The sequence below is a fragment of the Thermobia domestica genome, chromosome 17 (genome assembly GCF_964235325.1).
Source record: "Thermobia domestica chromosome 17, izTheDome1.hap1.1, whole genome shotgun sequence".
In the NCBI taxonomy this organism is placed as follows: domain Eukaryota; kingdom Metazoa; phylum Arthropoda; class Insecta; order Zygentoma; family Lepismatidae; genus Thermobia; species Thermobia domestica.
Window position 1 is genome coordinate 138,565,425 of NC_137470.1, and position 26,230 is coordinate 138,591,654.

The 26,230-nt window shown below is 35.7% G+C and overlaps 1 protein-coding gene across 1 annotated transcript in view; it reads left to right on the forward strand.

The window, feature by feature from the left end:
* Window positions 1–26,230, forward strand: part of LOC145674370 (copine-8-like) — an 87,880-nt gene that overhangs the window by 13,235 nt on the left and 48,415 nt on the right. Inside the window, exons 2-5 of the mRNA XM_081744337.1 lie at window positions 652–1,378; window positions 4,073–4,208; window positions 9,783–10,010; window positions 24,555–24,733. Of these exons, the coding sequence (XP_081600463.1) occupies window positions 652–1,378; window positions 4,073–4,208; window positions 9,783–10,010; window positions 24,555–24,733 (1,270 nt within the window). The remainder of the gene's footprint in view (window positions 1–651; window positions 1,379–4,072; window positions 4,209–9,782; window positions 10,011–24,554; window positions 24,734–26,230) is intronic.

Genomic DNA, 26,230 nt, shown 5'->3' on the forward strand with positions numbered 1-26,230 from the left:
TCTATCACAGCTATTTTTAATTTACCTTCGGCTCCATGATATTCCCAAGTAATAATTTAGCTAATGACAAAGCAGACGAAAGTTTCGATTCTTTTAATGCATTTTTCGACATTATCAGGTTTTTGACTCATTGTTGACAACTGTTGATAAACTGAACAAAAACAAGAAGTAGTAAGTACCTGTAAATGCTTTTTGAGTAAATACATGTGAAGATTTCTTGATTTGTTACTTTTTCAGTTATTATACAACCCTATAAGCCTCTTGTATTTTTGTCCATGAATAAAAGCTCTATAAGTTAAAAAAAAATGTTCAAAAAAATAAAATTGTAAAAATTTGTTTGCTTTTATGCGCTTGAAAATTTTACATTATAATTTTACTACGTTATTACTTACAATCCTTACAAAGAGTTTTGGTTATTTCGTAAGCTGTCGCTAAAAATTGAGAAACGTTCTGCTTTGGGGCAGTTATCTACGAACACCCCAGAGAGAGCCAAATTATATTAAAAGAAATAATAATTTTTAGAGACAAGGTGAGTGGTGCCTGTTGTTTGATTATTGATATGTATCCTATGGCATCCATTAGCAAATAACTTTTATATATTTAATGAATGAAAAAAAAACTAAATTTCTTTGTTTTCTTTTCCATTTGTAGGTCGTTATTAGGCAAGGATATTCTCTCCAAATCTGATCCTATGTGTGTCACTTACATTCAACCCTTTGAAGAGAAGCGATGGGTAGAATTCCATAGAACGGAGGTAATCAAGAATTCGCATGATCCAGATTTCGTTAAGAAAGTATTGATTCCGTATCGGTTCGAAGAGCAACAAAAACTGAAGTTTGAAATTTATGATATTGATTCCTCGAGTCCAAATTTGAAAGATCATGATTTTTTAGGGACTGCAGCGTGCACGTTAGGACAGATAGTTTCTAATGGGAAAGTGAGGTTGTCCCTCACGGGTGCACAAAAGTTGACAGATGTTGCTGAGTGTGGCTACCTTATTATTACAGCAGAAGAACTTTGTACGCTAAAAGACGAAGTAGTTTTCGAGTTTAGAGGTGAACATTTAGACAAAAAAGACTTTTTTGGGAAGTCCGACCCTTTTTTGGTGTTTTATAAAGTTTTGGAGACTGGTGAATATTCCGTTGTTCATAAAACTGAAGTTATTAAGAATACTCTAAATCCCCATTGGAAACGGTTTTCAATTCTGGTGAGGACTCTTTGCAATGGAGACTATGACAGAAGTATTAAAGTAGAGTGCTGGGACTGGAACGCTAGTGGAAATCACAGTTTTATTGGTGAATTCTATTGTAATATGAAGAAATTAACTGCTGGACCGGGACCTGATAATGTATTCAGCTGTATTAATCCAAAAAAGCAGGTAAGAACAAGAATCTTCATTAGTAAGACTATCCATGGCTTTGAATTGATTATTTTAACAAAGTAAACCTTGGCCCAGTTACAATTTATAATTTAAAATAAAGTGGGTTTTAAGCTTTGGTGAGTGTTTCTTTTGTTAAAAGAATCTTCAGTATGTGGTTTGTATATCAACTGTATTGAAAAGTAATCGAAGGTCCCATACTTTATGTAATAGCAAGTTAGATAAATGCAAAGTATTTGAAATATATATTATCCTTTGCTTTTTGGCTTTCACAATTCAAACCTGTTTTGCTTCTCTAAAATCATCTTGAAATGACATTTCTCGGGAACGAGACCTAACTAACTCAGTTTACTGCACCTGAAAATGGTGGATTCGCCCCATGTCTTCGAAAACGTTAGACAGTTAAAGAAGTGAAATAAAAATATTCAAATTTTAAGGGTGGAAATATGTAACTGGGCCCTGGTTCGAACCCGTTTCTTTGGATTACCACATCGGTTCGTTACCTATCATTCTACCGAGTTCTTCAGACCGGTACTCAAAAGTGATTGATTGTCAGCTACCAATCAGGTTACAAGAAGTCTTTAGCCGTCTCGTATTGTTCAATCTGTTATTAATTCTCATGTATATCATGTATGACCGATGAAGCCAAGTGTTTAGTTGGCGAATCTATTATTAGTTTTATAATAAAATTGTTTTTCTTTGGACAGCGATCGGCTTATTGTTTAATTAAAGATATTTATTCATTCTAAAATAACTTTGTAAACATCTTAACCCTACAGTGCATGAATTTTTGAAATTATATATTTTTTTCTTTTTACATTACCATTTAGTGTTTACGCGCTACCAAAATTCAAGTACAGGAGATCTAGTGGGAAAATTACAATTAGAACCATACAAGAGCATAGTAAATATATGATATAGCCGTTTGGAATTGTACTATTGCGGTTATAGCAAGATGTATAAAACGTAGCCAAATGGCAAAACTATGCACTGGAGGGTTAAGAAGTTGCTGTTCTTAAGAATTTATTTACTAAAAAGTAAAATTTTTTATTAAGAATTTTTTTGTGGGTCATTTTCGTATTTTAGCTACTTTTAGGGCATAAATGCATGCATATTTTCAAAGATTTTAGGTTATAGAAATCCGAGCCCTAATGCTTAGGATATATTAATGACTAATAATAACCATAATATTCAGTTGGTGTGAAGGGGCATCTAATCGCACAAATATCAATCCATTTCACATTTATTTATTTATTTATTTTAATGATATTCTGTAATTTCGTTTTGTTATAAATACATGTAGAGTGTTGACACAAAAATGGTAATCTTTAGATCTTTCTATTGTCAATATTCAATGGGTATATCAAGACACTATACAAAAGTTCCTTTCCTTTTCTTTTTTTTCCTTATCTGTCATTTCTGTGATAATCTTGCCCTTAATTATTTTATCTGAATTATCTTTCAACGGGCTAAGATAAAAAATACTATCTCAAACTATGACTAGTGAGAATCTTTTTTTGTTTTTGAAAGTCAATTGGTTTATTTTGTTGTACTTGCCTATTTATATGTTACTGATTTGTTTGTTTGATTAATTGATAAAACATATAGATAATTTCTGTCGGTATTTACTCCTTAGAAATTAACTGAAGTATGTTTTAAAAGAAATTGTGTTTGGTTCTGCCTATCGTAGGCATCATTATTGGGAAAAAATGATAGGTACATAATGAAAACTAGAGTTATGATTATGTATGATCTTTATTCATGAGGATGGCAACATTGCAGCGATACTGGGGTACTGTATTTATAGGAATATTTTAATTACTTTTCTGGGAGTATGTATCGATTCAAGAGTTTTGAGTTCAGGCAAAAAGGTGGAGCTATGCAATATACATGTCGTATTGACGCGATTCTAAGACGCACTTTTTGTCGATTTTTTTGCTTCCGAAATTAGAGTGCTTCCTAGATTTCAGTTACGCAAATTTAGGCCAGATAAGATGGAGTTTTACCAAAAATTATTAACCCTATTAGCCATGATTCTGTAAAGAATGTGTATTTTGTGTGTATTTGGCCATCAAAAGTGGAAAAATTGGAAGAGATAGTGATGCCGATGAGGAAACACATGATGAGCAGTAACGTGTCAGTGTTGCTTTTGCGAATGTGAGTGCAAAACAGAAGAAAAGGAATACGCTTAAGTAATTGCTGAATAATTATTTGTGTGTGTGTGTGTGTGTGTACATACTGGTATAATATACCAGCATGATATACATACTGGTATAATATACCAGCATGATATACATACTGGAATAGTATGATGATATGATACCGATAATGAATTGCTATAAAACTGACGCAAACAAGTGTTGCACCGTAATTGCATTAGGAAAAAAAGTACCAGCAGATGCACATGAATATACCGTAAATTCCAGCAGTAAGTTCAGTGTTTCTTTATTTTCCCATAACATTATTTGTTTTCCCATGTTTATTAATATTTTTTTTTTCTTTTTCATTCTTTAAAATCAATGCAGCGTAGTTTTTTTTCCTTTCTTCATTTTCGCCAAGGCTGCGTCTTACATTTGAGGGCGTCTTAAATTCGCGTAAATACGGTGTATACAAATCTTAGAACTTCGCTTTAATCATCTTTAGTGTGAAAGTTAGGAAAGATATTAACCAAATGTTTGTTATTTTAACCAACAGAAAAAGAAGGGGAATGCCTATAAGAATTCAGGCCTGATTCATTTGGTGCACGTCAATTTACAACCTGTGTTTTCGTTTCTGGATTACGTGAAAGGAGGAACTGAACTGAATTGTTCAATAGCTATTGATTTTACTGGTAAGTCTTTTAACTGTTCACAATATTTTGAATAAGTATGTGTATGTGCAAAATATTTCGATTTTGTTTTGATAGCAAATCCTGTCTTGTGCGATTTCCTGACCGGATATTTCCAAGTATGGCCAAATTTCACAAACGGATTCCTGGTATTTAAATAGGAAAAATGATTTACGCTTAGAGGACTGCGCAGATGTAAAATATTTTATCCGTATCGGCGTCGCAACTACTCTATGCTCGTCGGCAGATAATGAGATAAATATATACGTGGTTGTTCTGTGACAATTATAGTTTCAAAAATAGTTTCTAAACATAACATCTCCTTATAATTTTGTAAAGCGGTATAAATAAAATTCAAGTAAAACATCTTATTATAACTAGCCAAAGGCTAGTCTTATTATAATTCAAGTACGCTAAATAAAATGGAATAATACTCAAGCAAAGAGCTCCTTCGTGGCTAAGCGGTTAGCGTACACGTCTTTGGCGTGGGAGATCCGAGTTCGATTCCCGGCGGGAGCTCATGTGGTTCGGATTTCACGTTAATCAGTAGGTCCACGTCTCATATAGTCTCGCTGCTGAACGGGACGTTAAACTCGAAATCAACTCAACTCAATATTCAAGCAGATACAAGTTATGAAATTAATAGTGGCTCCGCGTAACGTAGTCTCTAACACCCTCGACTTTGGTGCGAATGGTCCTGGGTTCGATTCCCTGTGGGGACACTCGATCGAAAGGGTGTTATAGCTTTTCAGTCCAGACATCCTGAGTGAGGTTTTTCCTGGGTTTTCCTCATTCACACCAGACAAATGCCGGAATAGTACCTAACGTACAAGTCCCAGGCCGTTTCCTTCCTTCCCTTTCGTCGGATAGTGTGGTCGTCGAGGAACGTCATCCCTCATATGTGAAGGACTAACATGGCCATATATGCCGAGAGCCCAGAAGCCAAATTCCTAATAATTTCCAAATCCGTCTGGTTTTATTTCGTCACTTTGTATTAGTATGAGGACTAATATCCTTGTCTAGCATTCAGAAAACAAATACATAAATGAAACAAATAAAGAGATGGACCTTTATCAAAGATGAAGCACGTACATGGTTTATCCTAAGACAAATAATTATTTGAAGGGAGTGTTTAAAACACTGGCGTTCAATAAGCCATAACGTTAGTCGAGTGAGCATTAATGCGAACAGGATTGTTATCATAATTTTGTACAAATCGTATGCGTCAAATTATATCCTTAAATAAATATGTGATTTATTACATACTTACCTTAAACATATCACAAATGACTGGATCTGGAATAGCGCGTGAGGCCCAATGCTAGAAGAATTTTGGTTTTGGAAAGATAAAAATAGAAGAATCTTAGTTTATTGTGTCCTGGCATATAAGGTAGTGCAGACGGAATAGGGGAGATTGTGAAGAAGCCCAGAATCATGAGCTGAGACAAAGTAACTTCCACGATTTAAACCTTGGTCTGGAAGTTCCTATTGCACTTATAGGTACCTTAATAGTAAAATATTTTAGGAAATGAGATTTATAGAGTATTTACAATTTTCCTGAGAATTTTCGCTTTCTATACGTTTTTTTTGGGGGGGGGGGAGTACTTTAAAATTATTAGTGAAAAAAATGAAATGAAATCTTTAAGTTTTACATCCCACGGTTATGCCGGTTAGGCTAAAGGAGACGGAAAATTATTAGTTTCTTAAGTGTTATGGTAATAGTAATAAAGGAAAGTTACAACTACTAACACTGGAAACAATTGTAATGCTATTTTTAAATAAAATTTAGATATTATTTGGCGAATATTTTCTAGAGCACGAAATTATAAACGTCTATGGTCTGGTATTTTTCCATCTTTTCGCTGTTGCGTATACTTTTAATGTCTTGCCTCTTTTATTGTCTTAACAGTGTGTTTAGAGTTAAAAAATCGACAAGTAAGATGCAGCTTTTATTCAATAATAACATCGGAATTCTTTCCAAGATCAGTAGTGATAGTTAGATCCTAGTTTGATAACTTAGCGTGAAAAGTACTTAGCAGATAGAAAATTATATTTTTTTTTTTCCTTTTCTTAATTTGGTTTCGTTCAGATTTAAAGTGTAACTTCCTAGATGTGTAATCTTAGCCTAGGAAGTTATTTGTGGCATACCATTTTCAACTTCCTAGATATATGAATATGGCCTGGGAAGTTTTTTCTTATTCTTACATGTTGACGATTTCTCTGAAATATTCTGGGTCTATTTCCTAGCATTCAATTGATATAAATATAAATTATGTATACGAGAAACTTAGTTGTTGAAGCGCTTGCTTTCTTCATGGTTGAACGTAGAATCAACGGTCGCGGCTCTTGTCTTGTGGAATGTTCCTCAAATAGGAACGCAAACCTCTCAGCTTTCCACGGGAAGTAGGTTTCCGAAAACGTAATTTCATAGTGAGTATAGTCTAGACGTGTTCAATGGAATTCGTGTTTCATGATCGTGTTCAGAGATATTTTTAAAGGTTTCAGAAGATATCCATCCATCTTCAAGGAAAAGTGATAGTACGTTGTTCAGGAACTTACCTGAGAACAGTAAAGAAAAGTCTATATATTACAACTGTTATTTTTCTGTGATGATGTTGGATACACGTTTTACGAGATCTGATCGTTTTGTACACTTGAGTCACTCTCCACAATGCTAAATGGTTCGCTGTTTTGAACTGGTTTACGCTGATTTGACGGTGGGCACAGAGTTTGCCTCTCGGTTGCGTTTGTTTTCTTTCTTTCATCGTGCTCTGCTTGTTCTTTTTAGTAACCATTTTTTACGTTATGTTCATTTGGTGGTATGTTTTCCTGTTCCCATCCATATTTCTGTTATCCGTTTTCACCCTTGTTGCTTTATCAGTGAAGATGGAAGTATCTTGTTGTTCCGATACGCCTGGGGAATATTTAGTTTTCCCACGGGAGGATATATTGGTAAGTATTATTATTATTATTATTATTATTATTATTATTATTATTATTATTATTATTATTATTATTATTATTATTTTGTGTGTTAATATTGCATTATTCTCGCATTTTGGTTAATGTCGCATTTTTTGTTAATTTCTCATGTATGTTCCATGTTCAAGTTATTATGTACCAATTTGCTTAAGAAAAATACTGATATATCTATCTGCGTATCTTCATAAGTGTAAAACACTGCCTAATTTTATACCTAATTCAATTGTGATTATCTTAAGGCGTGAAAGCTTCATAGACAACAGATACAAGTCCCAGGACGGTTACGAATGATATTAATAATGATCCTACTCTTGAGTATTTAAATATTTTGTTCTGTAAAATAGGTATGCCATCTATGGACAAATTATGGAAACAAATTATTTTAAAAGAATTTATTATAATTAGGCTGTCTTTCGTTGTAGCTCGAAAAGAATGCCAACGAGAGTTATAAATGCCCTACAAAATAAGTTGTTGCTGACAGTTAGTTTTTTTTTTCAAATGAGTATCGTATTTCGCGATATTACGAGGGCAATTCAAAAAAGAACTGCCGTTTGGTTATCAAGATATACACTCGCAGATACATAATTTTTATTACACACATTTAGAAAAGTATCAATATTACATAACTTTTCAACATATTCACATTCAAATTGCGGCACTTATAACATTGTACAAGGTTTGAAATTCCTTCTGAAAAAAAAAAAAAAAAGTCTCCCGTGTCGAAGTGGTGCGACGCAAGCCATTGTTTCTTGTGCCTGAAGATAGAACATAAACTTCAAATATCGTGAATCGACGGACTTCTCGGACAGTTTTGTCAATGTCCTGCACGAGTTGCTTGCTGACTACAGATGGGCTCCCACCTCTTGCCTCATCGTGCACGTCAGTTCGTCCATCTTGAAACATGCAGCACCAGTCGCGTACGACACCTTCACTCATCACGTTTGGTTCGTAAAGACTATACAGTTCGCAATGAATCGTAGCTGCAGAACGTTTTTTCTCACTGAAAAACCGTATACCGGCACACTATTCGCATTTGGCGTTTTATTATTATTATTATTATTATTATTATTATTATTATTATTATTATTTAATTAGAGCGTTCATTTTCAGTTGTTGTAGCAGACGAGTGAAGTGCAACACAACCTTCTCCTTCTAATGCTCACTGTCTACTGAACTACTGCACGCAGCGCCACAGGATTAACGTCGCTCTTCCCGGCCATTTCTCGCACAAGCACAAACGGAGGTTCTTTTCCGAATTGCCCTCGTACAAGAAAACTCTCGAGAACTACCAACAAAGACTAATTGCTGAGACAATCTTGGCTACATTAATGGATTAAGGAATTATTCCTATTGCGTAGAGTTTCAAATCTTTCAACAATACATGATGAAATCCTCTCCAGTTGGAAGTTAACACTTGAACTTAGTGTAACTTCCGTACAAGTTGTTCTATTTTGGTCAATCTTGTTCGTGTTTATTTTGCTTCCTACTCCTGTCGTTTCGGCTTCAAATTGATTATAAATATGTTGTGAAATGTGCGCGGTGTAGCATAATTTATATTTAGTGCTAATTCTCACTTTTTTACTTTCAAGCGACGAGAGGAGAGAAGAAAGTATGATCATCGTGAAAAAATTGAATTCGAGATTTCAATGGATATATACACTTCGTGACGACTACAAATTGAGAAAGATTATTTTTGAATTTATATCCGTTCGTTCCGATGTATGCACGTACATTTGCAGATTCTCCGTCAATATATCATCCAGTTTTTTTTTTTCCGATTTTTCGTCCTCCTCCCAAAAATAAGGATAGAAAAAAAAAGAAACTAGATTTTCTGGAAAATGGCTTCATCTATTTCGTTTATATTTCGTACATCAATATTCCATTAACATCCCTGTACTACTCGTATAAGCTGTTTGATTTTCTTAAAGACGACACAGGTGCTATTGTTCATATTTTACTAATAAATGTTCCACTAATAAGCCGATAATAGGGTATAGCATATATAAGGACCACCAGCACGCGTTATTCCCAACATGAGAAACCGTGATGCCGGCGGTCACTAACACTTCCAAAGCATTTCGTGTTCACTGCTGTCAAGACTTACCTTTTGCCTACTTTTGAATCCACCTTAAAATCAGAGAATATATTGGAATTATGCCCTGTAGGGAATCCCTTGCGCACTCATTGTATCTTGCTGAGATATGCATTTGTGGATTGCACATGTATGGATTTCTTTATGCTGATATAAACCGCCCCTCCGCGGTTTCTCAAATTCGATAAAATATATGTTAACATTTAGGTTTGCCACGAATTTGACAGGTCTAGCTCTGAAATTATGCAGTTTATCCCACGCTTCTATATTAACATTTTCTCTTTATTTTGACACGAGAAATCATCCATTACAGCTTGTCGATATATTTCATTAACACCCTCTATATACTTATTTGTATTAGTTTTTTTTATCATATTTCTTGTTAATTCTATATATTGTAACTAATAGTGTGTATATTTTTCAAACCTTATTGTTTTGTAATAGACAAATGTTAATAAATAATAAAAAAATACGCCTTTGATTCTGTTCTGTTTTTATTAAAGGTTCGAATGGAAATCCGACCAACCCACAGTCTTTACATTACATAAGTAACGTTCCAAATTCTTATGAGCAGGCAATCAAAGCAGTCGGTGAAATTATACAAGATTACGACACGGACAAGATGTTTCCAGTGTTAGGATTCGGAGCTCGTCTTCCTCCAGACGGCAGAGTTTCGCATGAATTTTTCGTTAATATGCATCCTACTAATCCGTATTGTGCAGGAATTAATGGTAAGTTATACATATTTATCTTTAATGTTACTTTGGTTGAATGTGAGGGGGTTTGCTTAATGGAAAACTCACTGAAAATGTTCTGTTTGAACCGAGTTAAATATTTACGTTTATCTAATTACCTGTACTAATTGTGTCGTACAGTGTAGAAACGGGCAAAGTCTACTAATACTAATGGTGCCGTTCAGGGTAGAAATGGACAGTCTACTAGCACTAATAGTATCGTGTAGTGTAGAAACGAGCGAAGTCTACTAGCATTAGTGATGCCGTGCAGAGTAGAAACGAGAAAAGTCAACTAGTACTAATTGTGTCGTACGGAGTAGAAACAGGCGAGGTCTACTAGTACTAATTGTGCCGTGCAGAGTAGAAACAATCAGATTCTGCTACAAGGGACGTTCAAGTTATAACAGGAATTCCTTTTTTTCTGTCACATAGTGAAGCCAACATGCGAATCAATTACTGTTCTTTTTCAAGGTACTCTCCATATATATATATATATATATATATATTTGTTCCATCGGTGTGAGACTGCCTGTATCTCTGTAGCATAGAATTCTCTGGGGCGATCTTTCAGCCATTTCAGCACACATTTTGACTTCATCGTCAGTGTGGAATTTTTGTCCTCCCAAGTGCTTCTTGAGTGGACTAAAGGATGGAAGTAACAAGGCAACAGACCGGGGCTATACGGGGGATGGTCTAGGATCTCTCAACCAAGTTTGATGATAGCTGTGACCGTTGTCGTGGCCGCATATTGACGGGCGTTGTCATGTAGTATGACGACGCCATCCTTCACCATCTCTGGCCTTTTTCTTCTCAAAATATCTTTCAATTTGGTTCGGAGGTGGTTGCTGTAGTACGCCTCATTGATTGTGACCCCGCGTGCGAGGAAATCAGTGCATATCACCCCGCCTTTGTTCCAGAATACCGTTAGCATCACTTTGCCAAGCGGACGCTTGTGCCGTGAATTTTTTTGGTGGTGGCGAACCGGATGCCTCAACTCCATGTTGGAGCGCTTTGACTCCGGAGTGTAATGATGTACTCAGCTCTCATCGCAGGTAATTATCTTTGGAAGGATGTTCTCGCCTTGTGTCTGAAATCGCTGCAGATACTGAGACGAGACGTTTTTCTTACATTGCTTCTGGTCGAAAGTTGCAGTTTTGGGACCCATCTAGCCGTGATTTTTCTGAAGTGCAAGTGTTCGTGGATGATCGTTTCCACACTTCCCATGCTAGTGTTTGTTTTCGCATTCAAATCTCTCACACTGATTACTTAGAATGAGCTTCTCCTCCCGATGAATGTTGGTTTCGTTTACTGCAGTAGCTTGGCGTGGAGTACGGGTCACGTTGAAAGCGAATTCTCTTCTTGCCTTGATCTTTGAATACTACTTGCACACTTACGGGCGAGAGAGAGTTTCTTCGCTATATTGCGCAATTAATCTTGTGAAGATTTCAGCAGGTTCCACGCCTTCCTTAAGGAGGAACTTGAAGATACAACGCTGCTCCACTGGGGCTGCCAACTCCACACTACTAGGCTTGTTGCTATCGTTCATTATCACTCTATGAGACTCTATCTCCTCAACTGCCCGTTGTCGCAGAAAAGTGTCAGAATTACCCTATCACAGGATGAAACACGGACTCCAAGCTGCGCACAGCAACACCTGAAAAACATCTGGGTGTAAATTGAACGTCTCTAGTACTAACGGTGCCGTGCAGAGTAGAAACGAACAAAACCTACTAACACTAATAGTGTCACGTAGAGTAGAAGTGGGCAAAGTTTACTAGTACTAATGGTACCGAGTGCAGAGCAGAAAAGGATAACTTGTGAACTGTTGTTGTCAGTTGTTATATAAGTTGTGAAGAAGAATGGTTTATAAGAAAGAATAAATTGTGAACTAGTAAGCGTAGTCATATCAGTCATGGATTACCATAATTTCTTAGTGACTTTTGACAGATTAAAATCTCATTTCAATTGTCACAATTTCAAAATAAGTCAAGTAATCTCACATCTTTAAATCTGTAGTATTTGTAAAAATTTCCATTCGACATTTTATTGGATATAAGTTACGTCCATTTGTGTTACTTATGTTTCGTAGCTAAATATATTACGTATATTCAATCAAGCTGCATAATTCTAACAAATGAAAGATATCCTAAATGTTCGTATTTGAATAACTATTTTCTTGTAAGGATGGTAGTCCTTATTACGATGAAAATGCATTACAAGGAATATAGCTAGGAATATATTTGAGACTAGCAGCGTTCACCCCGCTTCGCTGCGGTCACCCCGGAACGCAATAAACTTTGTTACTTAGATAATTTTTACTTTTTCGCTTTCAAGTGATATGATAAAAACCATAGAAGATTGCAGTAAATGTTAACATTATATCGCCTGTCATTTATGTTAACCCGCCCCGCTTCGCTGCGGTCACCCCCGAACGCAATAAACTTTGTTACTTAGATAATTTTTACTTTTTCGCTTTCAAGTGATATGATAAAAACCATTATAACGCCTGTCATTTATGTTAACCCGCCGAGTGACACGGTCATGCGGGTTGCATATAAATACGTTTATTTTTATACCTATGATGAACTAACAAAGGATTTGTACGTAATGGACACCTGAATGGTCAATTATCTCAAGACACTGGTAATTGAAAATTAAAGTGATATGATAAAAACCATCTAGGGTCCAAATCCTAATAACCCCCCAAAAATAAAAGAAATTGGTTCAGCCGTATTAGCGTGATGAGCGGACAAAGGATTTGTACGTTCTCTTTTATATATATAGATTTTATATGAGAATGGTTGAAAAGAAACGAGACCTTTCCTTTCAGGTTAAATATGGACCTAAAATTGTAACAATTGTAGTTTATTTGCAATTTGCCGTGTGCTGTATGTGTTATAAAAGATGTTAGTTTGTTGTTCCCGTATTTACAAATGAGCAATGCTAGCATAGAGGTGCCGTAGTTTGTTGCTGCCTACAGGGTAGTATTGATCCTTCAGTTAAGTTAAAGTGTCAATACCAGGACTCGTCATCAGTTACATTATAGAGGTGGTCGTTCATGTTGTTTCATTTTTTAGCGCTCTCCAACACGTTTGCCTTTTGTCTTAGCGTAAAGAGAATGACACTCGAGTCATACCCATCTCCTTGACAGGGACGCGGTGGCTCAGTGGGTAGAGTGCTCACTTTTGTTGCTAGAAGTTCCTGGTTCGATCCTATCTCATACTAAGGGAGCTTTGTTGTCCATCACAAACTCACCTGGCTTGGGATCGAACCAGGGACCTCCTAACACCAAAGATTAGCACTGTACCACTGAGCCACCTTGCCCCTCTATTCTCACTTATTATTTATCTCCTGAACATAAAGGGCGTAAGTATGGGATACTGAAGTTAAATTTTATTTTTATATACTTTTTTTTACTTCTCTTTTTCTTTTGAATCTTTGTGTATAATAGACATTTCCACTGAATTTGTTTCATTACGCTACTTCCCAGTTAGCTTATTACGGGAAACACTTCCTTTCGCTCATGGATTGATTGTAATTAGTCGAAATTTGCGATTGAATTTCGGCCTGTTACTCGTGCGCTTAAAACAGTGACCGCCATGTTTGTATGTCATCTGTCGGTTCATGGAAATCTATCTGCGCCGCTCAGTAGGGAAACGGCTTTGAGAAAGATACGATACGTGTACATACAAGTGTGTACCATGTTGCTAATAAAACAAAGTGAGTAAAGAAATATAAGGGAAACCAATCCACATCAGCGGAACGTAAACAAAGGGTTTTAACTTTTCAAGCTTTTTTGTTTGTTTTTTGTTTTTCTGTTTTGTAGACCTTAGAAAACGTACAAAACGTGTTACAATCAAGTCTTTGCAAGCATACCACCATATTCCAAACATTACTCACAATCAGAGCTGATGAGAAAAACAATTACAAATATGTTCATATGAGATTGTTGAAGAGAAAAGTTGAAGTTTCAAACTAATAACATATGCAGTACATAATGAATTTCTGCTAATATTCCTCCCGTTTAGCGTCGAAAAATCCCGAGCGCCAGGTAGCAATGGTGACTGGAAATACGAGTCTATCGCTTACGTAATTTAAATCCAAAATATGTAGGCCCGTGTATCAAATTGCATTTATATTATTATGGTGCCGAGTATTTGTCGGCGGCTAGGTCAGAAGAAAAATTTTCGAGCACTGTTCTTGTTCATGATGCTCTTTAACCATCCTAACCACCTGTGCTGCTAGCCTGCCTCTGTTTGATATATTCTTCTTCTGCTCCAAACCACCGCGGTGTCCACGAATGCGTTTTCTCTGTACAAATATAATAAAACCGTAAAGATGCTATGTAATACGTTATTATATCATTAAGGTAAGATCAGCTGTAACAGTGGTGTGTGGTGATCATTTGCTAATACGGTTATGCTTGCTAGGCTAAAGGAGACGGTGATGATGAGAAATGAATGAAATGGTGGAACGAAGAAAGTGGGAGGAAACGGGAGAACCCCGAGCAAACTCACGCACACGGTGTTTGTCCACCACAAAGTTCGCTTGGCGCGAGCTGGGATTGAACCAGGCACCTTATGCACCATGAGTAAACGCTCTACCAGTGAGCCACCGCGGCTCCCTGTAAAAAATGTAATAGGATACATTAAAAAAAAAAATTAGTAGCTTTTTAGTGCAGATAGAGCTGTATTTAGCCGTAGTATAATAGCATGGAAATTCATTCTATTTATAATATGTATGCCTACACATCCTCAATGTGTACAATTAAAAGTGGGAGAAACGTATAGGCCAATAGAACATAAACTTTCAAAGCATTGTTAGCCAAGTTTTTAAAATAAAGACAAGCTGTAGGCCTATTTGTAACCATAATATTGTGGCCTGAATATTCTCAATTTGGGCATGATTTGTTTTAATTTTAACTGATGTGGTAGTTATACTTCTAATATTTCTGGTCTAATACAATAATAAATAATCATGCTGATATAATTATATCTAAAATATTTGTAATGATAGAATTTTATAGATAACTTTTAGTGTATTTTGTACTAGGAGAATAGGCCTTATTAATGCGTTATTTTTATATACATGAAGTGTTTGATTTATTTTGTCACTTTCGTTTTACTATTCCACTAAATTTATTTGTAATTTACACAGTACAGTAAGAAGTAATGTTTGTAATATTTGTAGAAATTTATTTGTAGTTTACAGTAAGAAACTACAATATAAGAGCACTCTCTGAAGCTTTCAATGTGGCTTCTCAAAGACGGCATCCGATATCCAGTATAGGCCAATCTACACCATAAAAGATCTTGTACAAGATCTTGTAGCTGTCATAAAAAAAATCTTGAAACCCTACCATATTTCCCCGTGTACACATAGTCTTGATAGGGTCATAAAACATTTTTTCCATCTTGCAAGAAGTTCAGCAGTGTCCAACTTTTTGGGCCGTCTTGCTTGCTACCTGCTATCGCCCTCCCGCTGACATAAAAGAAAATCCAGTTGCGCCGCTTCCGAAACAACGGTTTCTTTTGGGCTGGAGGGGGAAGAGCCAAAATACACATTTTTACGACTGCCAGGGAAAACAAGTGTCTCTTCTTTTGTTAACAGCTCGGTTCCATGAATGTAGGCATCGAAATAATTTAGCTTCCTCACAGATATGAAAATAGCATACTGAATTCAGGATGGTACTGCAAGCTAAATTCTGTAATCATAGCAGCTTTAATCGAAGTTATTATCTTTCACAATTACTAATTTTCATAATAATAATAATAATAATAATAATAATAATAATGTTTTTTCCGATAAACTGATTGTCACCAAATAATATTTTATATATATATATATATATATATATATATATATATATATATATATATATATATATATATATATGATGGATTAAATGGAAATTTGAACCGATGTACATAGTTTTCAGGGTTGTACTTGAGCAGAAATCCTTAAGTTTTGCAATTATTCTAATTATGCCTATATTTTGATTGTAGATAGAAGCTGCGGTGGCTCAGTGGTAGAGCGTTCACCTCCGTTGCTTGGGGTATCTGGTTCGATCCCAGCTCGCGCCGTGTGGACTTTGTGGTGGACAAACACCATGCTCCTGGGTTTTCTCGGGGTTCTCCCGTTTCCTCCCACTTTTTTCATTCCACCATTTCATTCATATCTCATCACCGTCTCCTTTAGCCTAACCGGCATAACCGTGGGACGTAAAACTTAAAGATTTCATTTCATTTTTTCGCAATAATTCTGTAAGAAGAATAACTCTTTCTTTTAGTTTTATCATAAATTTTAGATGTTATTCTACTTGTTCTTCTTGGAAAAATAACTAGATACTATTCTGTTATTAGCAGCGTTATTCACATCTATATCAGTAAAAATGAATGTGATTAAAGACAAAGAAAGAAAAAAAAAGAAAGAAAGCTAACTGCATAGAAATTGAAAATTGACTCACTCAGTTGCAAGTAAACCGTTTTACATTATAGCTGAAACAAAGATAAAACAAACTTACCTCGGTCTAGTATCAAGTCATTTCAATTGTATTGTTTTCCAGTAGTTCACCTCCAACATGCTAAAGCTCGCAGTCAGGGGCGGCTTTAGGATTTTAATTTTGGGTAGGTCCGCTCCTCACGTATGAATACATATGCACATTCGATTGATTAATGACAATAGGAAATTACTTTTACAGTAGTTGTTGATGCTGTTTATTAAATAATTATTTACCATTAATAGAAAAAGTGAAAATATATTTGTTTTTTATTATATCTTTTAGTGTTTATATATTTTCAGTTTTATATATTTTTGGGTAGCCCCGTGTCTACCCGCTAAAACCGCCACTGCTCGCAGTACGTAAAAGGTTCCACAGTTCACAGCCTCAAGACATGTTTGGCCATATATTAAGCAAACAATGCAAAAGGATGCGTAAGACGGCCCTGATCCCCCATTATCTGACCCTATGATTTGATTGAAACTACAAAAAAACATACAAGTATTTTGATATTGATATTGATATTTTGTATTGCTGCTATTTACATTGACAATATAAATATGAAAATCAAAGTATATATGATACTATTGCATATAGTATAGAATTATGTGTACACTGAGAAAAATCCGTTATTCGGACAGCGGTATGTTGTACAGCGGGGGACACTTCTAAATGGTACAGCCATATGGAGATTTACGGCTAAGGTGTACCATTTAGAAGTGTCCCCCGCTGTACAAATATAAATATATGGAATCCTTACGATTAGTACGGAAATCTGTACGGATCATACGTTATCCATATACTACATAGTTACTGCCTTTTTTTCATTTAGACATTATATCATGTCGCTGCAGGGTGTCTGACATCTAACAAACTTCCGTATACTACACATGTATACGTATATTATATACGTCAGCTATATATTTCATACATCCATCTGTATGTGAGATTCTGACCGCCTATGGACAGTTGTTTCTTTCATCATGAGTGACGTCATTGAACAAAGAACAACAGTCGTTTTCTTGCGAGTCGGTTTATGCATATCGTATCATGGCATGGGAGGTCGTAACACCCCTCATTCTATATCTTCTACTTCGTGCTGTTAATACTTTACTACGCAACACGCTCTTATTAGTTTATTATAAGCTTCATATATTTACTAACTACCGAACGATATTTGTAGCTTCGGGCATTAAATTGGTGAATAATAATAATAATAATAATAATAATAATAATAATAATAAGATGATGAGTCATTTACTGAACGAGGTTTGTTTACAACTAAAAAGAACAAAGGAAGGAAACAAAAGCCTGAGTAAGTACAACAGTTATTATAACATCAATTAAATATTCCTTTAATTACCGATTACTTTAGTATAACTCGCTTTAAGTTTAATATATTAGTAACATGTTAACGTGACTTATGGTTGATGATGAGATAGGTGATAATGGTTGAATAAAGTTGGATGCAACAGGAGAATCCCAAGCACACAGTGTTTGTCCACCAAAAGCTCACTTGACAGTGGCTGGAATTGACCTATGGACCAAACGCGTAAGAGTTGAGCGCTCTATTGGGTCCAAGTGCTTTTCGTGAAACACTGTGAAGGGAGGGAATCAATTTTGTGAAGATAGGCGAATAGCACAGAGAGTTGAGGCACCAAATGTGATGGAGGGGGAGTTACTATCAGTCAACTTCACTTAGTTTTACTATGCATGCAGATTCACTAGCTTATCTGACCTACTTTTAAGCGCGTAACGTTCCAGTTTTGGATGTTCGAAATCTGAAAATATCGTGTTGATAGGTTTTCGCCATAAAACTTTCAATATAGAAAAGTAATTCACGTGAAATATATTTACGACGTTAGAAGGTCCGTGGCATTATTTACATCTCGTAGTTTATAAAAGGTATAAATAATACAATGTATATATGTACTGTATGCTGTAGACTTATAACATGAATAAAGGTTTGCAATTTTATTAATAGAGGCCGCGATGGCTCAGTGGTAGAACATTTACCTCTGGTGCATGGGGTTCTTGGTTCGATCCCAACTCGCGCCACGTGAGCTTTCTGGAGGACAAATATCGTGTGCATGTTTTTTCTCGGGATTCTCTCGTTTCCTCACACTTTCTTCATTTCACCATTTCATTCATTTCTCTTCATCACTGCCTCTTTTAGCCTAGCCAGCATAACCGTGGGATGTAAAACTTAGAGATTTCATTTCATTTCATTTTTGGAGTAGTGACTTCGACTTTATTCAGCGGAAAGTCAAAGTTTGGTTTGGAAAAAATCATCGAAATTAATTTTATTTCTTCGGAAAATTCGATTACGCCGTTTTAGTGTTTTAAGTTCTTCTAATGTCCTTTTAACACGCAACCACCTAGTTATGTTACTGCATGTAAAGTATTGCTTAAATTGGAGCTTTTGTACAGGGCAACTGTAGTTGCTTCCTCTAAAACTGTAGTTGCTTCCTCTATTATTAAATAATGAGTTACATAGCCCTATTTTAGATATCGTATTTGAGACAAGAGATTAAATTTCCAGTAATTCTTTCACAGAAATATTATCATATAGGAAATTTTGTCACGGTTATTTTTCACCTTTGTTGAACTAAATAGAGGCAAAGCATAAGCGTCTTTAAATATAGCCTTATGGAGCTATTGAGAAGTGAAACATGGATGGTGGACGGCATTTTTTCAATGGTTCCTTAAAAAAAAAATCACGTATATGTTATTTGAGGTAAGTCTTCCTTTACTAGGTGTAGGCCTACGCCTTAATGCACTGCAACACACAAAATTCATATGAAGAACTGTTTCGTGTGGTGGTGCATCAGTGCAATGAATTTGGTGAATATCCAGACCCTGTAACTGTGGTTATGGATTTCAAGATAGAGGAAATGCGGCTGTAAAAGCAACTTTTGGAAATTCAAGTCGTATACACCGTTGGGTTTTTCATCTTACTCAGTCAACATGAAGGAAGGTCCAAGAGCTTGGACTCACAGAACGGTACAAGAGCAATGAAAATATTCGTCTATTTTGCTAGAAAACGAATGGATTGGCATTTCTTCTCATAGCAGATGTGCATCAATTAATACAAGAGAATTCAGAGGAAGAGCTGGAACTTCTGGACTATTTTGATAGTACTACGTGTCCGGCGCGTATTGCCGTGTTAAAGCTTGGTCTGGGAATATTCGCTTACGTAATGTGCCCCTTCTATATTCCCCAGACACTTGGAATGTTCACCAAGCCACTCTGAACAGCAACTAGGACAAATAATATTTGTGAATCGTGGAGCTAGAAGTTTCATCATTTGGTAGGAATGTCCCACCCAACTATTTGGAAGTTTATTCATGGAATTCAACAAGTTGAAGAAACGGTTTCAACTGCGCTTCATCAAGATGCTGTGGGTCAACCACCAAAAGAGAAAATTGGAAGAGTGTTTCAGATTTTGCAGAAACGACTCCAGTCTTTGTGCATAACGTATAACACTGGAACTAAATGTTTGAAAAATTTTTGCTTGTTGTTTCTTATAATGATATGAATAATAGAAAGTGGACATGTAAAACACTTATTGCATTATAAGTAGTTATATTTTGTTTGCTATTTTCTGTTCTGAACTTTTGATATTGGCAAAACCTACTATTTGTAAATAGTGATATGTAAATCCATTAGCGGCCCATTTTTCCTGTGCTTTTAACATTTGCTGAACCTGACATTATGGTTTTCATTGCTGTTTGTTCTTGCGTCGAGTATCCGGGACTTCGATTTTCCAGAGTCGAATACCAACTGAATTGTTTTCCAAGTTTGATTAACCCTGGAAGTCCAAGCTTTTTTTTTTTTTTTTTTTTGGTCTCAAGTAGGTCCAACAAGGGAGGCTCCTCGAACCCACAGAATAAAAGTGAGATTTTTTTATAGTTTGGTTGAAAAAGAAAAAAAAACTTTGTATGGTACTGGTACTGCATAGTGTATTTAGAAATAGAGTGTAAACCCAAGTCAAGTCAAGTCGTGAGTGGGAACCTTTCATCCTTCGTGGGGATGATATATCATTATCTTATTAACTTAGAGTATTCTAGATTTCATCAAAATAAAAGAATTCTTATTATCGGACTTCCGAAGAGAAAATAAAAATGTAATAAATGTATGACCGTGTTTATTTCAACTTGAGTTCCCAGTCACGACCCCCTTTTTCAGTTTTTATTTTTAAAAGGAGAAAGAAGGAGAGAAAGGAAAAGAAGAAGAATAAAAGGAAAATGGAAGAAGGTAAAAGGGGGAGAGTAAGAAGATGGAGGAAAGAGAAAATCTGTTATTGGTTAATTTAGGGGATATGGTAAAAGGAGTTGAAAAGTTGTCGAATTGAAATTGATTTCAATGATTGTTCGGTAATGATTTGGCATTCGATGGTCGAGATAGCCACATGTCGACTCACACACACCGGACCTAGCACCAGGATGACCACATTTTCGGGGATCACCCCAGGCTAGCGCCGAAAATAAATGAGAAAGTTTATATTATCATTCCAAAACTGTTCGATGTTAATTCAACACTTGAGGTTTAAATTCTGAGATCGATTGTACTGTTAAACTGGTCGCAGGAAAAAAAAATATTTAATTGGTCTCTGGAAATTCAATATTCCAAAATATGCACAAACACATCATTTTGATCACTCGTGAAGTTAATGATGTGATAAATTAACAACTTACGTCAGGAATTTTATGACACTTTTGGTTTCCTCTTGCGAGAGACGTGGCCATATGAATATGTGTGTCAAAAGAATATAATTTCTGCTGTCATCGAAATAGCATATTGAATTCATCACGGTACTTCAAGCTAAATTCTGTAATCACAATAAATTTTAATCAAAGTTATCATTTCTCATAAGTCATTGTTCAACATTCATCAAAATAGGAAATAAGTAGCAAATAGGAAGTTCATCTGTTAGTATATTAAAACTAATAATAATAATAATAATAATAATAATAATAATAATAATAATAATAATAATAATAATAATAATAATAATAATAATAATAATAATAATGGGCTTCTAAAAATGGAGTCAACAGATTTTGGTGAATTGGCCTCCGAACCTATGTGGTCAATAATAATAGTAATAATATAATAGTTGTAGTAGTAGTAGTTCATATTTCTAAAGCTTATATTTCATCTACAAGTGTTTTTCTTATTAGGTATATTGTACGTATAACGAATAACCTATCTCCTTTTGCTTTCCTGGTGGGAATTGACCCCTTTTCATATTCTGTTGCGAATTATCCGTGACCCGGTTATATAGATATATTGCCCACTAGCCCGGTCAATGAGGAAAAAATGTCAGAACAAATTTGTAGCAAGATGAATTATCTACCAATCGTTAGCACACATGTAAAGGTATAATTTCTCAAAATTTTCCTAAATTCTCCCCGATGCTTATCCCGCTATTCCCCTAAACCCCCCTGTGAAGCGTTTATGGCATCACTCATATCTTCGTTACTATATACCCTAGCGCGCTCACTCTTTTTTCCCCCTAAGATTACGTAGTACAAATACGATTCAGTACAATTTATAGCTGGAAGTAACTGGTTAGGGGATATTTGTAAAAATCGAGACCCCCTCCCTCTGGAAGCGTTTACGGTATCACTCATATCTTCGTTATCGTACAGTCTGGCTTGTTTGTTCGTTTTTCATTTTATTTCTAAGTCTACTTCTACAAAGAAGGTTCACTAAGATTTTTAACAGGGAGTAACGGTTTGGGAGATATTTGTAAGATGAATCGTGAAAACACCTGCTCGCATCGTGAAACACGGGCCAACAGAGCTGGCATGGCGTAACAACTGACTCGTTATCCCATCCCCCTTCTCTGATATTACACTTGTCTCACTTTTAGATATGATTTAATTAATGGATAGAATAGAAACGTTCGTAATATAATATCATCTTTTGATGTTAAAATATATTTTCAAAAATAATCAAACACAAGCAGGTTTCTAATCCTGAGAGAAATCCATATTCCATGAGGAATAAAATATATAAATTAGTCCCTAACGGAGCGCTTGTTTAAAGGCTGTAGGAAAAAAATATATATAAAACTTCTTTCAAAAGGAAGATTCTGGGTGCGTTCGCCACTCCTCAGTGCCGCCTCTAGAAGGGTGGAGATAAATACGAATTATGAAGCACTGCAGTCCACACTTTTAGTTAGCGAACCAAATATCGAAAAATGTTTCAAGTTTATTTTTCAAACCTGCCCGCCCCCTCAAAAATTCCTGGATCCGCCTCCGGTATCGGCTGTTGCCAATTAATTGCTAATAGTCATAGCGTACCTTTTGAAATGATTTCAAACGTTCTTTGCATAAAGTCCGTTCGCACATGCACCCTTTTACTGTGCGCCCTGGAGCAACTGTTCCACTCGCTCCATTGTAGTTACACCACTGGCCCAGGTCATACTAATATACTAAAAAATGTGATATTTGGAAGAAAAATCATTTTAATATGATAGCAAGGAATCAGAAAGGATTTTAAATTAAAATACGAACTCAAATGGGAAAGCGGTACTGGGTGTTCAAATGTTTTACCGAGAGTATTTTAGAAATCCCTTAAGTAAGGGACGTGAAACTCGGCATATCAACTCCTTGTTATAAATAACTGAACACATGCTGCAGCGTTGTCAAAAATTTCGATGTTGAAGAGAGAATGAAGGCCAATTTCTTTAATATTTCAAATTTTGCGATTCTTTGTTTAGAAAAAGGTCAAATGTAAGGATTTTTTTTAAATTGGAGGTGTGTAATTCTGTGTTTGAACTCTTAAGTAAAAATAGTGAATATCTGAAAGCCACATAAATGTGAAGAAAAATACAATATATAGATAGACTTCATTCAGGTGATTCAGGTAAACCCATTTGTCATCCAGGCAGAACCCTGTAATGAGAAGGTTCACTATTTGTCCACTAGAGCGCAGTGCTGCATGGGTGGAAATGTCTTTCTTGCTTTCAAGAAGTTGATATGTGTAGACAGTAAATAGAAAGATTGGGTTTCAAGATTTTTTTATGACAGCTACAAGATCTTGTACAAGATCTTTTATGGTGTAGATTGGCCTTAAGTGACATTACGCCAAACAGACTTTTTCTGTTGCCGTGACATAAGCAACGCATTTTTGCGTTGTTTAAAGCTTTGTATCTCCGTAACTGCAAAATATTTTTGTGAGATGTTTAGTATGTGTTATATTGAAGACTAGTTCTACATGATGGAATCATTGAATTAAATAGTTTCGTCAGAAAGGAAATGTCGTCTGGAACAACTTAAAAATGCAGCAAATTGCAGAGATCTTTTTAGTCGTGGCTATATGAGATGTGGACTTACAGCTTAACGTGGGATCCGAAGCTCATTAGCACCCTCCGGGATTCGAACCCGGATCTCTCGTGCAAAAGACGTATACAAAGAAAGTTCTATAAAATGTTCCACTAGCGCCATTCAAAGTAAACATGTCTGTTGGTTAAAGATGAAGGTTTATTAATTGTTATTGGTTTCTTCAAATTTTGGAAACTCTTAAGTTATTTTTTTCAGAGATTTAATTTTCCGAAGCCTGGAGAAAATAATGACAATCAGCTTCTATTTTTATATGAGTCGTCCAGTTCCGAAATGGCTCTTGTCCATTTACAGAAAATCCCAGAAACCGAGAAAAACGTTTTGCATTTTGTAGAACTGGAAATTTTTGAGTATGTTCAAGTTTTCCACATGAACATACTGAAGTATTCCCAGTTCTACAAAACATGCAGATCTTACATTTTAAAAAGTTTTCTAGGATTTTCTGTAAATGGACAAGAGCCATTTCGGAACTCGACGACTCATATGATAAACATGTTTAATATTATATGGCTACAGCAACTGCATTTTATTACCATAAACTAAAGAAAGAAAAAAAAAAAACCCTCTGTTTTAATAATTGCTTTACGTGCAGTTCTCGTCTCTGTATTGATACTTCTGAAGTACATGTAAGCAGTACATCAATGATTTTCTGTTTACTAATGCTTGCTTTTCATTTTTATTTTCCTCTAGGTGTTCTTGAAGCCTATAGGAATTGTATTAGACAAATCCAGTTGTATGGACCTACGAACTTCGCTCCAGTAATAAATCACGTGGCTCGGTTTGCATCGTCGTATAAAGAGGGCTCACATTATTTCATTTTATTAATACTCACAGACGGCGTCATTACAGATATGCCAGATACGATACAAGTAAGTATTACGAGTAACACCAGATTTGTGTTGTACGAGTATTTGTCCTTACTTTCTTATGACATGTTTCCATTGATTTAATTTGTTCATATTTCCATTCTGTTTCAGTTTCCACTTTCTCTTCGCGTTTTTATACATTTTATAAGGAGAAATACATAATGTGCTTTTCTGACTCGGTTGATTTCCCTTCGTGCTCATTATTCAGCAGTCCTTTTACGACACTGTCCTACTTCCGTATACTGTCTTCTTATCAATTTCTTCCACCTTGCTTCAGCAACGCGTAGCTTCTTACTAATACTTTAATCTCGATCTCGTACGGTCTCTTCTGCAGCGTGATTCACGCAAAGCTTGAGCTTATCCCATCGTCCACTGTTCATTTTGTCTATTTATTCTGAATTTAAATACGAGGTGTGTTTTTTAAGCAAGTACAGGGTTTTGAAGTTCGGCCGCTGCAGCGCTGCGGTCGGCATCCCACGCATGCGCGCTGTGTACTTACATTTGTTGGCAAGCTACAGATGCCATTACGGAAATGTGCGACTGTATTTATGTTTATTTGTAAGTTGTTAAAATGTCTCCGTCGATTGAGAATCCCGTCGACTGTAAAATACGCACATCGATTCGTTTTCTTAGTGCTAAAGACGTGAAAGCGGCTAAAATTCATCACCAGTTTAGTGAAGTGTGTGGAGAAAACATTATGAACGATAACTGAAAACGACAAAAGCGTAAAACGTTTGTTCTCTTTCACTTTTTAGTCAACTTTCTGAACCTAATCTGCAGTGATGACAGAAGAACGCCCACTTTGTCCCTCATCATAAACATTCGTGCGATCATCTTTAGAAGCTCTAGCACATTTCCGTACCATTCCAACACTCATACACTTCACTAATCTGGCGATGATTTTCAGTCCCTTTCACACCTTAAGCACTAAGGAAACGAGTCACAACGCGTATTTCTCAGTTAGCAGGATTCTTAATCGCCGGAGGCATTTTAGCTACTCACAAACAAAAGTAAGCTCGGTCGAAAGATACCGTAATGCTGTCTGTGGCTTGCCAGCAGATGTAAGTACACAGCACACATGCGTGGGATGCCGACTGCAACGCTGCAGCGGCCGAATTTCAAAACGGTACTTAATTAATTAATTAATTAATTAATTAATAATAATAATAAAAACATGACTCGTACTTTCACTTGAATATTCGAACTAATTTACGCAGTATTTGAGAAGTCACTCCGTAATTTCGAATAATTATAACAGTTTAATTTGTTATTTTATTTATTTATTTATTTATTTATTTGAAACTAAGATATTACACACTGTTATTAATTGAGGTTTTGGTTGACTTAATTTGGGTTTCCACGTAAGCCCTAGGATTGCTGAGATATTTTAAACGAACTTTTATGTTCGCCACAGTTGATTACAACATATTGTGCGGAACATTATTGAGTACATTGGATATTTTGCGTTCAATTTGTTCACGTTTTATGATTTTGAGGGGT